This window comes from Lagopus muta, chromosome 4 (genome assembly GCF_023343835.1).
Source record: "Lagopus muta isolate bLagMut1 chromosome 4, bLagMut1 primary, whole genome shotgun sequence".
NCBI classification, from domain to species: domain Eukaryota; kingdom Metazoa; phylum Chordata; class Aves; order Galliformes; family Phasianidae; genus Lagopus; species Lagopus muta.
The window spans coordinates 25,076,490-25,090,839 of NC_064436.1; the positions used below are offsets into that span (position 1 = coordinate 25,076,490).

The 14,350-nt window shown below is 39.8% G+C and overlaps 1 protein-coding gene across 1 annotated transcript in view; it reads right to left on the reverse strand.

Annotated features, from left to right (window-relative positions):
- Positions 1–2,934, reverse strand: part of VEGFC (vascular endothelial growth factor C) — a 64,372-nt gene extending 61,438 nt beyond the window's left edge. Inside the window, 2 exon segments of the mRNA XM_048941962.1 lie at positions 2,279–2,628; positions 2,631–2,934. Coding sequence (XP_048797919.1) covers positions 2,279–2,628; positions 2,631–2,934 — 654 coding nt within the window.
- Between the last annotated feature and the right edge of the window lie 11,416 nt (positions 2,935–14,350).

The following is a 14,350-nucleotide window of genomic DNA, read 5'->3' on the forward strand; positions in this document are numbered from 1 at the left end:
TGGAGTATCCTTAGCATCAACCATACTCTACAAAAATGTTCCTACAGCTGAACTTCTTTAAATAGAAGTAAAGAGGAATAAAGATGTTGTGCCAAGAGTTGGCCCAAGATGCTGTATGACCTGCACTTATGTACTACCATGCAATCACAGGCATGGGTTGATGGTTGGATTGGATGATCTTACTGGTCTTTCCAACCTAAGTGATTCTGTGATCCTATGCAGTACTATGGATGGAAAGTAAAAACAGGAACCACAGCAGCCACAAACACAAGAGATCATACATTTTTCATTCAAGTTCAGAAAGTTCAAGCTACTGACTTTTTACTGACAATATAATCACATTTTCCTTGAAACAATTACTTACAGTTTACTTATTTAATCCTATCTAATCACTTCAGACAGCCATCCCATGTTCTCTCATTGCAGGAACAAATATGCATAATATTCACTCCCTCAAACAGTTCCAGCAAAGGCAACAAACCCACAGCTGAAGACTTCCAATGTGACAAAGCCTTCTGGGATGCAGTCTCTCATTCTTCACTGCTCTCCATTAGTCAGGCGTAAAAACATTTTCCTGTTAATGCAATGGCTCAACACACACTGTCATACTCCTTGCCCTGTCTCTTGACCTTTCCTTCTTCAACTTGCTCACAGCCCCCTTCTTTCTAGGGAACACTTGCACTTCTACATGGTGCCCTACAGCAGCAGCTCCAAAAGTCTCTGGGCTTCCTTCAAGAAACACAGTGATCATCTACAGTGCATGCATAGATTCCCACACAGCATCATTTAGAAGAATTTGTCCACAATCAGCTGTTCTGCCTCTGCCCTGTAAATACACTCCATGGCAGCTTTCATGCTTTCCACCTTTTTAGCACAAGCTCTTCTGGGGATTGGCAACTCAAACACGGGCTTCACTCACTAAATAACTGGATGATAGTCATGGACTGTAGAGTGTTGAAGCATTTTTTTTTTTTTTTACCTTTTTGTAAGTTTTGCCTTTCTTATAAATAGTTTGATAAGAGGACCACCGGCTTGATTCTGTGTTCCTATTTTTAAACACTTCGCTTTGAAGAGTGCTGGATAAACATTTAAGCAATACGATCACTGATAGCACACTAACATTTAGAACATTACAATGTAAGCATTCAACTGTAATTAAAACATTTGGAGAGAGACTCAGTAACCTTCTCCAGTGTACAACAGTACTTGAAATGCACAAGTTCTGAGAGCGGTTTATGGTCTGTAGCAGTCTGGATATCAGAAACAGACGTACAGCTAACATACGCTATCACAACTTCCCACGTAGCTTCAGTACAATCTCCCTTATTTCAGTTCAGTAAAACAAATAGCACTGGTACATTCAATTTATTTCTCCAACCAGAGAAAAAAATAGCGCTGCTAACCTAGAAAAAAAGCAATCAGAATATCAGCTTAGCTTTTAATCCGCACACTCCACTTCCCAAGCGAATAATGAATGAGCTGGGCCATGATCGCCCCCAGAAAGCATGTCGAAAATCTCCAAAACAATGAGCCGAGGGTAAGGGCTGCTATGGAGCTCAGACATCAAAGGTGTACCTAGCAATGTCACATGCTTATGCTCCACATGCTGGGCATCGTTTTTATGCATCAGATGTAGCAGGAACAGCAAAACCACAGCACTTGCTGAAAGGTACTCCAGTGCTAAGGTACAAAACTTCCTATGCAAATAGAAGTTAGCACAGACTCGTGGGCAACTGTGGCTGCAAAATAAGGATTTGAGCAGAACCTTAACCGTGTGCTCGGACAGAAATTTCAGCCCAAAGTGTCACGTTGTCAGCCCAAGGTGTCACATCTCCTCTAACTGTCATGCAGCAGTATGTCATCCAAAGTGTCAGTAACTCCACGCGACTTTTCAACAAACGGCAAGGCTAGGCTTCTGTTGTCACCGTCCCACCCCATGCCCCTCATTACTTCATTCTCCGGCCCTTTATCCGGCTCCTCACACCTCGCTGCACCCCGGGCCCACCTCTGCCCTACGTGGGGACCGCCGGGCACGGTTGGGGGCAGGCACGGCTGCACCTCAGGCAAAGGGGCAGCAGTGGAGCTGCCAGTCAGGTGCTCCGCATTTCTTGGGAAATCTGGGGATTTTCTTTTCCCCATCAACCATTTAACCCGAGATTATTTTTATTTTATTTTTTCCCCTTAAATAAATCCCCACTCTTAAGGTCTCCTATCCCAACTCTATTTCCCCAGCAGCATTTCCAAGGAGGAGCGGAGCCGGACGCCCGGAGCAGCTTACCTTGGGCTCCCCGACACCGGGCTCCTCCTCATAGTAGCCGTGCCCGGACTCGTAGGCGGCGGCGACGGGCAGCTGCCGGGGTCCCAGGAGCACGGCGCCAGCAGCGAGGCAGCAGCCCAGGGAGAGCATCTCCAGCAAGTGCATTGTGCGGAGACGGCAGGGCGGAGCGGGGCCGCGGGGCAGCCGCAGGAATGCGGGCACAATTCCGAGGCTCCTTCTTTTCCTTTTCTCCCCCCCCCCCCCTCTTCTTTCGCTGTCCTCACCCCCCTCCCTCCCCTCGCAATATCCAAGGCAGTAAAATCCGCGGGATGGAGAAGATGCGGCGGCAGCAGCAGCTCCCAGACGCCTGCAGGGGAGCTCCCAGCTTTCCCAGCCACTTTGCAAATTCTCACCGAAGTTATCCGGACTTTGCCAGGTAAAAAACCCACCAGGAAACCGGACATCCGAGGCTGCGCTCGCTTGGGAGCGGTGGAAAGCGCAGACAGAAGGAGGAGGAGGGAGAGGAAGGAGGGAAGCGGGACCCAGCGGCCGCTCGCAGCCGGCGCCCTCCCGCGGGGCCCGCCCGGCCCGGCGGCTGCGCGGCGCGGAGCGGAGCGCTCGGCCGGGGGCTGCGCGGCGCCTGGGGCTGCGCGGCGGCGGGCGCGGGGGCCGCGCATGGCGAAAGCGCCCTCTGCCTGCGGCTCCGAGCGGCGGGAGGAGCCACCCTTCCTCCTCCTCCTCCTTCTCTCTCCTGCTGCTGCCGCCTGCCGCCGGCTGTTCAGAGCGAGACGCCGGCGGTCAAGCGGAGCCCGGCTCTTCCATACCCAAGCGAAGAAGTGGGACCGGGACCTCGAGGGGAAAATCAAAGATCTCAGAGAGCTGCAGTCAATCAGCTAGGAAATCGGCTGTGAAATGGCCGGATGAAGTTGGTTAAAATGCTATCTGAAGTCCCTTTGGAATGATGCAAGATTTCTTTAACCCTAATCAGCTCCTTGTTGAGCAGTGGTGGCCCCTCTGAGACAGCAGAGCAATGGAACATTTTGTCAGATTAAGACATAGTACCCCAAAAAGCACCCTCCTCCTAATCTCTGACAGCTTGGAGCTGGCAGAAGTTCCATCCCGTTCAGAGCCCAGAATAAACAGCACAGATGCTTTGCCCCACTGAGACTATGAGTGAAAGTAATGCTCACAAGAAAAAAAGTTAAACCACAACAAATTGCACATTGCTAATGAAGTAACACAGAGCAGCCCGCACAAGGCTCAGCTAAGCAAACGGAAGCATTCCTTGTACTAGCAGTGACGTGACAGCGTTAGTGAAACATGTAAGCATTTGAAAAGCTTTTGAAATCATTCTGCATCGCCTTTAAACATTGTTTAGTACCATGCTGTATGGGAACGCGCTGTGTGGGCAGAGCCCTGGCTGCTCGGGTTGGCTGCTGGCAGGCTGCTCACATTACACTGCTCCTGCTCCTCCGAGTCCCATTCTGTGATCGCTCAGGAGCAGCGCCCCAGGGGTTACACAACCAGAGGTCCCTAGCAGGCATGTAGGCGCCTTCTGTGCTGTCTGTGCTACTCCTTATCAATTTCAAGATGGCACTTCATCTTCCTGCTACACACAGCGATTATTCTGTCGCAAGGAAGAAGTAACCAGTCTATTTGCAATGGGAATGTTTAAAGCTGCTTTCATGGTTACTCCAAAGTTATTGAAGCACCGACAATTTTTTAAACACCTTCACAACACAGCGAAGCAATGAAAAGAGGACCAGGCTAGAAGTTAAGCAGAACAGCTATGATGATATAAAATAGCATAAATACATTATGAATCCTATTGTTCTTCAATGGACCCTTGCAGCGCTGCAGATCAAAGCACAGATTAAAGCCAAAGAGCATGCTGCAGGATGCTAAGCCCCTTTACACAGAAATGCAGCACTGCTGGCTTGAGTTCAAGCATTACAGATTGGTGTAGAAAATGACAAAATCAGGCAGTTTTATTTCAGAGACAGTCTGTCATTCAAGGAGCATCTCTTTGACAGTAAATCCCAAAACAAAACTGTTCATGCTGTACTTTCACAGCATCAGCTGGCTTCACTGTCTACTTTCCACCTCACTAACACTCTCTCCCTTTTCCCCTTGATTCATAGAAATCCTAAATAGCATTAAATACTTCTACATGAGAGAGCATTTCCACCAATTACACTGTAAATCTAGTTATGAGTGTCTGGTGATGACACTTTAAATTAGGCATCACAGTGCCTCAAATCACAGCCTAAGCATAAGGGTTTTAAAATAAGAAGCATCATAGATTTCAACCATCTTCAGGTTTACAAATGACTATTCCACTGCTTTTAAAGATTTCCATCAATTCAGACTGTATTTTTTTCAGTCCCATTAAAGATGGGAAAATTTAACAGTTTTCTGGTTTAGAATCTTTTTCCCTCCCCATCATCACCTTGTGATTAATATTCTTCCTCTTGTCTTCAAATTAAGCAGAAGCCACTGCATTATGGAGATTTAATATCTTTTCCTTACATGAAAATATCCATGCAAGGCTTACAGGACAATTTGTAGATAACGAGTTCTAAGCAGCACTTCATACTCCTGGCAGTGAATCAACCCTATAAACACGAAAAACTAAAGAGATGTCCCTAATGGTGTAGAAGTACAATTCCAGGCCTTGAATGGTTATGTTTTAACAGCAATAATAGATACTATTGGAAAAGAAATGAAGTATTTGATGTCAGATGTAAAATTTCTTCTGATTAATTTTCCTGGACTTGTTTTAAAGTTGCATTAAAGTATACACATACTTCATTCTGAGGATGAAGCTAACATAAAGTCAATCTGTGAAGCATGTTCCTCTACAGCACTGAGACATACATGATGTATTCAGTGGATATATGTCAATACCTGCTTTCTTTCTATCTCCACTTCACAGCAACGTAAGAAGTAAGAGAGGAACCACTAGAAGAAACATGAGCTGAGCACCGGGAACAGGAAAGCATCAACAGCAGCAATAAAAATCAGTAGCATGCTCTTGTAATTTGGTTTATTTGTGTACTGTGGAGTCTGCTTATTTAAGATGTCTCAGGACTGAATAATAATCTGTTAAACGTTTTCCTTTCAGGATGTCATTTAAATATTTGTGTTTGATTCAAATCAATCTCTTGCACTCTCCTCTTAAACAGACAGTATCCAAGAGTTAAAATGACAGACGTTTTGGTTTGCTTTTATTTCAGTGCACATATCTTTACTGGTGAGTGCCAGTAAAATATAATTTTAGTGTAAATATCAAATATAGAATAGTTTTTTCCCCAAATGCAGCATCTCAAAAGACTCAGGAATTGCAATTCTATAGCCATTCCAAGGAATTAAGTATTTTTGTACACTTAGTCCTAAACTCCCTTGTAGCACTGACTCTCCCTTTCTTCCTCCAATACTTAAAAGCATGGAAGGAAAAATTGTTTATTGATCAATATCTTAAATATCAAAGTCCATTGTAAAAATACTGCTAATAAGCCTGATATATATATGTAGAAGAAAGAATTTCAGGTTCAGTATCAAACTACCAGAACAGTGATCACTAATGAACTTTGTGCCAAATGAACCTTTAAATCCTGTGTTTTTTTCTTATCAATTTTGTATAACCAGCCTATAGAAGAGAACATTTGGCTACTGAGAAAGAACAATGCAGTGGATTCCATGCTGTAGTCCACTTCTCTCCTCAAATCTTCTTCTTTGTACAAAACATATCGGATTGACTGGAAATGTTTAGAAGTTCTACAGTTTCAGCAATGTCCTTCAAAATAACTTTCCTAATTCCTAACCAGCCAATGGAAAGACAGCTTGGTTTTGTGCAAGCATTCAGTTGGTATTTCCTTATATGAACCTAGAAAAGGATTTAAAAGAGAAGGGGCCTGAAGATCACCAAAAGAAACTGAGATCTTTTCATGACTTTAATCTGGCATTCTTACCATATACCATAAACCATAGGAAACTGTTCTTTACAAAACTTCCAGCTAGGAACTCTTCAACGTAGCTTTAACCTAAAAATACTGACAAGATGAATAGCTTTAAAATCAACGAGAGATGTCACATCTGCAAAGCCATTTTCTGTGGCAGTTGGCCAAGTGTTTTTGTGCTTCTGGATTTTATTATTTCCAGAACTTTTTGTTGTTATTTGGAAATTTCTCTCTTCCTTTTGATATACGTGTTCATCTCTCTTGAAAATTAACTGACGAAACAGGAATCCTTCATCCTCAGCCTTTGACACTGGTTGATATCCAGGATTATAGGATTATTGGGATTTCTTTGTCCTCAGGGATCCTCTTTCTAAACATTTAAAATTAATATGATTGGCATTTCACATTAGAATTCCTTTATGCTTCTGGATAACTGCAAGAGCATAAAACCCTGGCAAATTTTGTCATAGGAAGAGGCTGATATGATGCAAAAAATGGGCAGCGCAAGGCAGTATCTTAAGGGAAGTGCTTGAATTCCCTAAACCAAATTATGTATCTTTAATGTTGAAAAAAATTTGGAATAGAGAGAGCTCTCACACGGATTTTAATGTAAGACAGCTGAATGAAGTGTTTCTCTTTGCTATATTTTACCTTCTATTGTGTGAGTCCTTATACACATGAACAGGCACGCAGAGAATATTAGCTTCCTGTAAACTAGTTAATCTCTCCGTGTAGTAATGTTGTTCCAAGTTAGAATCTCTGGCTGTAGCAGTAAAATGACCGACTGTAACCTCTTTACTGATAGCTTTGCATAAACTAATTTGTGTATAATTGAAGTAATGTCACTATATAAATTTAGGGTCAACAAATTGTATTAGCACTTAACAGCACGGCTGCTACACATCTACAAATCTAATCAGATCAGGATAAAAAAAAAAAATGTGTACTGAGTAAATGAGTAAATAAAATAAAATGGTAGAAATAAAGGAGTAAAATGTTGCAACTCTAATTCAATGGATGCAGACGTTGGAAGAGTATGAGGGAAGTGGGCAGCAGAAACAGTCTTGCATGCTCTCCCTAAACAACATTGCCAACTGCAACTACAGGAAACAAAACTAGATAGTGTAGACAGTTAGTCTGAGCCAACAGGGCATGGCATTTCTTATATTTTGAGGGAAACTGAATCAATTCTTCATTGATTGAGGTCCAAACCACAAAGTGAATTTGTTCTTGTCTTTCCATCTCATGTTCAGACCACGCACACTTAGTCATAACAAAAACACTTATTTTTACACATCAATATTGCAGCAGTAGTTAGTCCAACATATAAGGTTGGAGGCAAGTACACAGAAATCCCATCTATAAAATACTTGTTATCATCTACAATGAATTGAATAAGGAGTGCTATTGTCATTACAGTTGAAACCAGATTTTATCATTCAATCTTAAGAAGAAATACACACATGCACCATTTTTTGATGAGGAAGTCACAAATAGTTGAACTGACACCACCTGTACATTGGTTTCTATGGAGGTTTTCTTCTCTGCTAAAACAATTGCTTAATAAAAAATGTAACATGTTTCTTTAAAAAGCTGTGCTTTGTGCTGAATAAAGTGTGTTATTGTTCCTAAGGATATATTCTGGGCACAAAATCAGAACGATAAAGAGCTGCCATCTGTGAGAATTCAAAAATCAATTGCCAAGCATTTAATTTTCCAAAATCCACTAAAATAAATGAAGAAATAAGGACACCAAACATGCAGTGACAAAGAATTATAGACCTAAGGTGTATTGAGATGTACATTGCATCAGAGGCCACAAGCAATTCCTTCCTTCACTGTCTAGCCAGGAAATTTCTTTCCTGTGACACAGTGAAAGCTGTGCTAACTTTCCCCCTTATTCTTAATGAATTTATTTAGCGAGGGATATAGAAACCAATTCTTAACAGTTCCTTCCTTTCAGCATGACCTACTCGTATCTTTACCTTAGTCAGTCTCCTGTTGACACTGAGTACTTCAGGCTAGATTAGGCAGCTGATGCATGCAACGTGGACCCAGCTCATCCTGAGAAAAGAAGCCTTCAGTACAGCATATCCCTCATCCTTCTGCTTGCTTATCTCTTTGTACTTGAATTTAAGCAGCTATTACTGATTTAAAAAGCAGGTAGCATGCTGGGCCTAATCTATTTCAAAAATTCCTATCCCATCACAGTCCTACAGTTGCACTCCACAGGGAGACTTCAACTAATCCATCCCAGGGTAAAACTCTGGAGTGCAAAGGGTAGAGCAACAGACCACTTTCAGTAGCAGGTTCCAGCTGTGCAAATCAATCTAATCTTCCCCATTTATAATGAATATAAGCCCAGATGTATTCAAAAATAAAACCAATCCCAGCTCCTTTGACACTGTGCAGTGATGGCACCTTCCCAGGGCAACCAAGCAACTCAGAGGAGGTAAGAAGAAAAGATACATTCACTAACAAAACAAAAAACAAAGATGAACCTAGCCTTCTATACAAAACATCTGGACAAGAACACAAACTATTATGTTAAGTAATTTATTTATTTTTAATTTTGTGTGATCAGAAATAGCCAGCTTTTCCTTATTAGTTTGGAACCCAGTTTTGCTTTTCCTACTTAACAGTCCCACCAGCAGGTTAGTCATAGTTGTATTCTCACTCATTTGTATAACTTAGCAAGCTGCAAGTAGCTGCATCTAAGCAGGACAGAGAAAAGTCCTATTTACACATCCACGTATTTCCTGTTCCCTCAGGACAGCATGGCTGAAGCACTGCATGGACAGGGGATGCAGTGCTGGTGGGTTCTGGGCTGCCTCAGCTATAGGGTTATGAATGAAGTGAGGCTGCCAGGGTGCCTGGGCCCTTCCTACGTGCTGCTGCTGGCTACTATGGAAGCAGCTGACAGAGAAAAGATCTGGGTTACATTATAGTTTTAAACATGTTTTTATGCCGACAAGGGATCGCACAGTGGGCCATACCACAAACCTCTTGCTCTTAGGTTTCTCCTAGTAAATCTCTGATGTCTTGTAATTAAAGTTGGTGTTTTCTGGCAGATCTTTGGTTCCTCATTATTCTAGATGGTAACATAATATAGAGGTTGAAATAGTTTGAAGGCATGCTTGTTCCCACAGATCTGAGTGTTGTTCACCTGATAGTGTAATACCTGTAGCCCAGAGTTTTCACACTAAAATATTCAAAAGCAGACAGTGGGAATTAGGAGCAATTCTTAATTGTAATTATATCCTTTTGAATTGTAATAGGCTTCTTTCAAATCATGTACAATTTTTAAAAACTGATTTTTTTCCTTTTCTTGCTTTTACCCAAGTACTGTCTATCAGAAAAAAAATAAAATTCTCTTGTTCAAATGGGAAAGAGATGTATTCATATAGTGATATTAACAGCGAGTCTGTTCATATTCTTGGAAGGTCTTGAAAAATTTATTTGATCTTTAAAAATGCAGAGGAAAAGTGTGCCTTCTGCTAATCCCACTCAGAACAAGACATTACAGTGCAACAGCTTAAGGTGGTTTACTTTAGGTGGTAGTTGGTTTGTTTTGTCGTATTTCTGATGTGAAATTTTGCTTAGTTTAACTCTGTAGTTGATGCCTCATTAAATAATAATTCTGAGTGACAACAGGAAAGAGAAGATTTCTCGAGTTTGTCCTGTTCTCAGTTCAAGAACAGTTACGACGTAGCTCACAGTTTTCAAAAGCTTAATCTAAGTATACAGTATTGAAGTTTATAATTACGACTCATTTCAATCAGCTTCACATTTGCACAGCAACGGGAGTAATTATGACACTACTCATTCTTTCAGGTTGGCTTGAACACTTGACCTTACAAGCAAACTCTTTCCTCAATCACCCTTTCACCCCACAGAAAAGCTAAAATATTTGATTCTGATGAAACAAATGTCAAATAGACATTTCACATTAAACTGCTTTCTTTCACTACAAAATAGTTTAAAAAGTAATAATTGAAGACAATTTTTTTACATATCTGCAAGGATTAAAAAAGTTTGGCTTGCTTGAACTTTTCTTCAGTTCAGCAGTTGGACCGTACAATACAAAGAAATACCAAAACTCATGCAAATGACAGGATGCCTTCAGGGCATCATTGCCTTATTCCATACTCCTCTTACACCATGCCAGCATTCACTAACTCATGTGGGTCCAAAGAACATAAAATCCAAAAGGAGAATTACAACTGTTCTCAGCAATAGTCATGTGCAGGCATATATTCAACAAAACTAACCATACCAGGTTATATACCATATACATACCATAAAGCACAGGGAGCAGGATTCCACCTCCCTGATGTCATCTCAGAATTAAGGTTCTAGACTACAGCCAAATATTTGGTGTCGCACTGTATCTCATGAAGAACCATGGACCCTTGCTAAAGGGGAACTCTTTCTCCCTTTCTTCGACACTAGTCTTAGGACATGCAATAGAATACATTAGTAAGTGATAGCAGGTGTTTGCATGTAATTTAGAATATGCATCTAACTTTGAGATACCTAACATTGAAGAAAAGCCTCACACTGAGAATCTGTATCCTGTCCTTGAGAGCCCCCATGATTTAAGAAGATGTCCAAGAACATAAGTCACACAAATTTAATTATGAAATCAGTCTCTAAATCGGTAATTCAACTACCAAGAAGCAGCAGAATTATATGTTTGACCAAATAGGAATGTTTCTCAACTGAGTTCATGCTTTCATTTTAGATTTATTTCTTGTTCATCTTCCCCTCCCCCCCCCCCCCTTTTTTTTTTTTTTAATTTAAGCTAAGCCCCTGCCTCACAAAGAATGAAAGGTATAATAGATCTCATGATTTTTAGAAAGGTTTGAAAGGAAGTTCCTACTGCAAACAGCACATCTACTTGTAGATGAAATAAATTCAACGTTTATCTATGCTGCTCCTTATGCAATAAATGCAAACTACTCAACCGAATTAATAGCAGAACAGAAAGAAAGCCAACTGAGATACAGCTTTCATGTGAGAGATTTATACATGCAAGGCTTCACTACACTTTACAGGCTACCTTTTCGTAATTTTGTTATAAAATTATGAACAGACAATAATTCTGCTGAAGACATTTTGTTCTCCTGAATTTAGTTGGTCTGACAAACAATAAAGTTCTACTTTCCCTTTACACTATACCATGTATGTGATCGCAGTCATTACACAATTAATGCAATAAGAAGTACATAACCTGCTTTTTACATCCACTATTGAGGCTTATTTATGTTAATGTTTATTAGAAGAAGGAAGAGATTATTGTTACTTATCTTTTTTTGCTGTATGTAAGAGAATTATTCTAGGTCATGGACTATAACTACATTATGGCATTCATTATGAATTCTTGAAAGACACAAAAAGCTGTGTGAAGTAACATATCCATAATCACAGAGATATGAGTCCACCTAATCTTTCTGTATGACTGGCTAGAAAGCTATTGCACGCTATTGCAGTGTCACATACTATTAGTGAGGCCCTTAGCTTCTCAATGCACGCAGCAGTTCTTGCATGCAAAATGACTCCAGAGAGCCAGGAGACAATAAAAGGGCAGCAGGGCCTGTGGCCTCTGCTCTCCAGTTCAGTAAAATGAAGAAAAAGTGATTTCACCAGGAGCTGTCAGCTCTGAAACATCTCAGTTCAATGTGATATCACTAAAGATCAAATGGAAAAGGCTAATCTCGTTTTCTAGACACTTAAATCTCATTTTCCCAGGCAGACTTACCCCTGGCTTGTCCAAATACATCTTAAATAGAATATCTTATTCAAAATTGTTTTCTGTGTTTTGTTGTTGTTTGATTTTTGTTTGCTGTTGTTTTTGGCATTTGGTTTTAATACAAGAGGCACAATAGCACTGAATACATCAGTGTCCCAATTATTGTTTTCCAACATTGAAGAGGTGTCCACAAAGAATCTACAGAAAGTGAGAAACGGCACTAATACAACAAGTGTATACTTATATTTTATGAAATTACTTGCTTGTGCTTGCACGTCAGAATTTTTAAGCTTGTTATTCTCATAGACTTATCATCCTGCAACACCAGCAAACAACACAAGCCTTTATTATATCTGTTAAGTTTTCAGCTTATGTTTAACACTGGCATAAATAGTTTCATTGCTTTTTGGAAAGCATTTTGGACATGAAAGACATCATGCTGCTTAGTCATACATACGCTACCAGAATACATAACACCGAATAAATGAAACATATACTCCTATGTTTCAGTAACTGACAGTTATTGAAATGTTCAAGACAGGCTACCTAAAGGGCAGGAGAGGAAAAAAAAAGAAAAAACGTCTTGCACAGTATTTGTAAATTCATAACATAACTGATAAATATGAATTTAAACATATTATTTCCCCCTTAACATCTGATACTTAGCTAGAAAAGTGCTTCTTTTGTGCTTGAAAAATTTTCCAATATTATTGCTATTAAAATTTCATTTACCTAATAATTAATAATAACAAATAACAGCTTTCTATGATCCTCACTGAGATAATGTCATTCTTAGTGTTTTCTTTTTAGGCAGAAAGCTACATAAAGAAACCTATAGATCTTCAAATGCCTTGGACTTGGCAGAGCAAAACTGACAGCAAAAAAGATTAATTTCTAGCAAATACAACCCCTGATTTTCCATCAAGTCCTGTATTGAAATGAAGGGAAACGTTCTTTCTCCATCTTCACATGCTCAGAAGCAACTCTGTTTTTTTCATTCTATAGGAATGAAAATGTGATTTAAGGACAAGATTAGGTCTACCATAAGTTTATTTTATCATTACAACAGTACTTTCTTTCTTGGCTTAAAAAAATACTGTTTATTTTGAATAGAAAAAAGAAGGAATCTAGGCAGGTAATGCCATTCTGACAAACAGCACTCTTAAAAGATATTACTTTTTTTTTTTTTTCCCCACAGTGATAATGAACAGATGCATGCATTCAGAAAGCGAGGACAGCACTAAACTTGTTGATTTCCTCCAGCAAAATAGGACCCTCATCCTCAGCCCTGACTTTATTGTGACTGAGGGAGCAGGGAAAACAATGTCATACACAGTTCTGTGCCTCTGGAAATATTTATACTTTGTCACTGAAGAGAAAAGCAATGAAACTCCTCCTCCCAAATATATGTGTAGCTTAGTGCTCTGTTTTATCTTGCAACACTAAAGAAGAGGGACTAGTGATAAACAGGTATATAATATGTGAAAGTGCTTCTAAAGCCATGAGTTTTGTCCCAGACACCCAGAACTTACTACGTTAAGATTTTTTTTCTTTTCAAAGAGGAATTATTAAATTTCTTTAAACTTCATATCATCACAGATGTATAAAGGTGATCTAGCAACATTTACAAAGCCATTAACTTCATCACAAGCAAGGAAACTGTAGCAGCCTCTGCAAAAGCTTAAGCAGTACAGTTACAGATGACTACCAGGAACCTGCAGCAAGTAACCTCAGAACAGGAACTTAAACCAACACCACATACTACCAAGTTTCTTTTCTGTGGTATCACATAAAGTGCAATTTTTATCTGAAATGCAAGCTCTTATGTAATCTTGTCCTGCTTTCCAACCTCACGCAAAAAAATCACCTCTTATTTCTATGAGAAGGTAAGCATTCTTACATGACAAAGACACTAAGAAAGAAAGATTTATTTTCAGTCATAATGAATAGCCCACAAATATAAGGTTTATGAGTTTTTAAGACAGTGCTCAAAGTTAGAATCGAGTGCACTATATCATTTAAATGAAATATATTTGATCAGAAAAAAATATCAAGTGCATGATATAGTCAAGAAGATGTAATCCCACAGCTGAGAAATATTTTATGTCAATTCTTAAACTCTCTGAAATGAATTTGTGTTTGCTACACATATGTAACGGACGCTACTAGGATTGTTTTTCATTTAAAGGTAATATAAAATATATTGTTATTCAACAGGATAATTATGAATTACATAAGCTGTTCATGAAGAATTCAATCAGGATCTCGAAGAATTTAAGCAGTTCTTTAAAAAAATTAATGCAATATATTTGTCCTTGAGAAACTAGCTGAGCAAATTAACACAAAACTGCCTCCATAGCTAATAACGCCTTCAGAATTTAA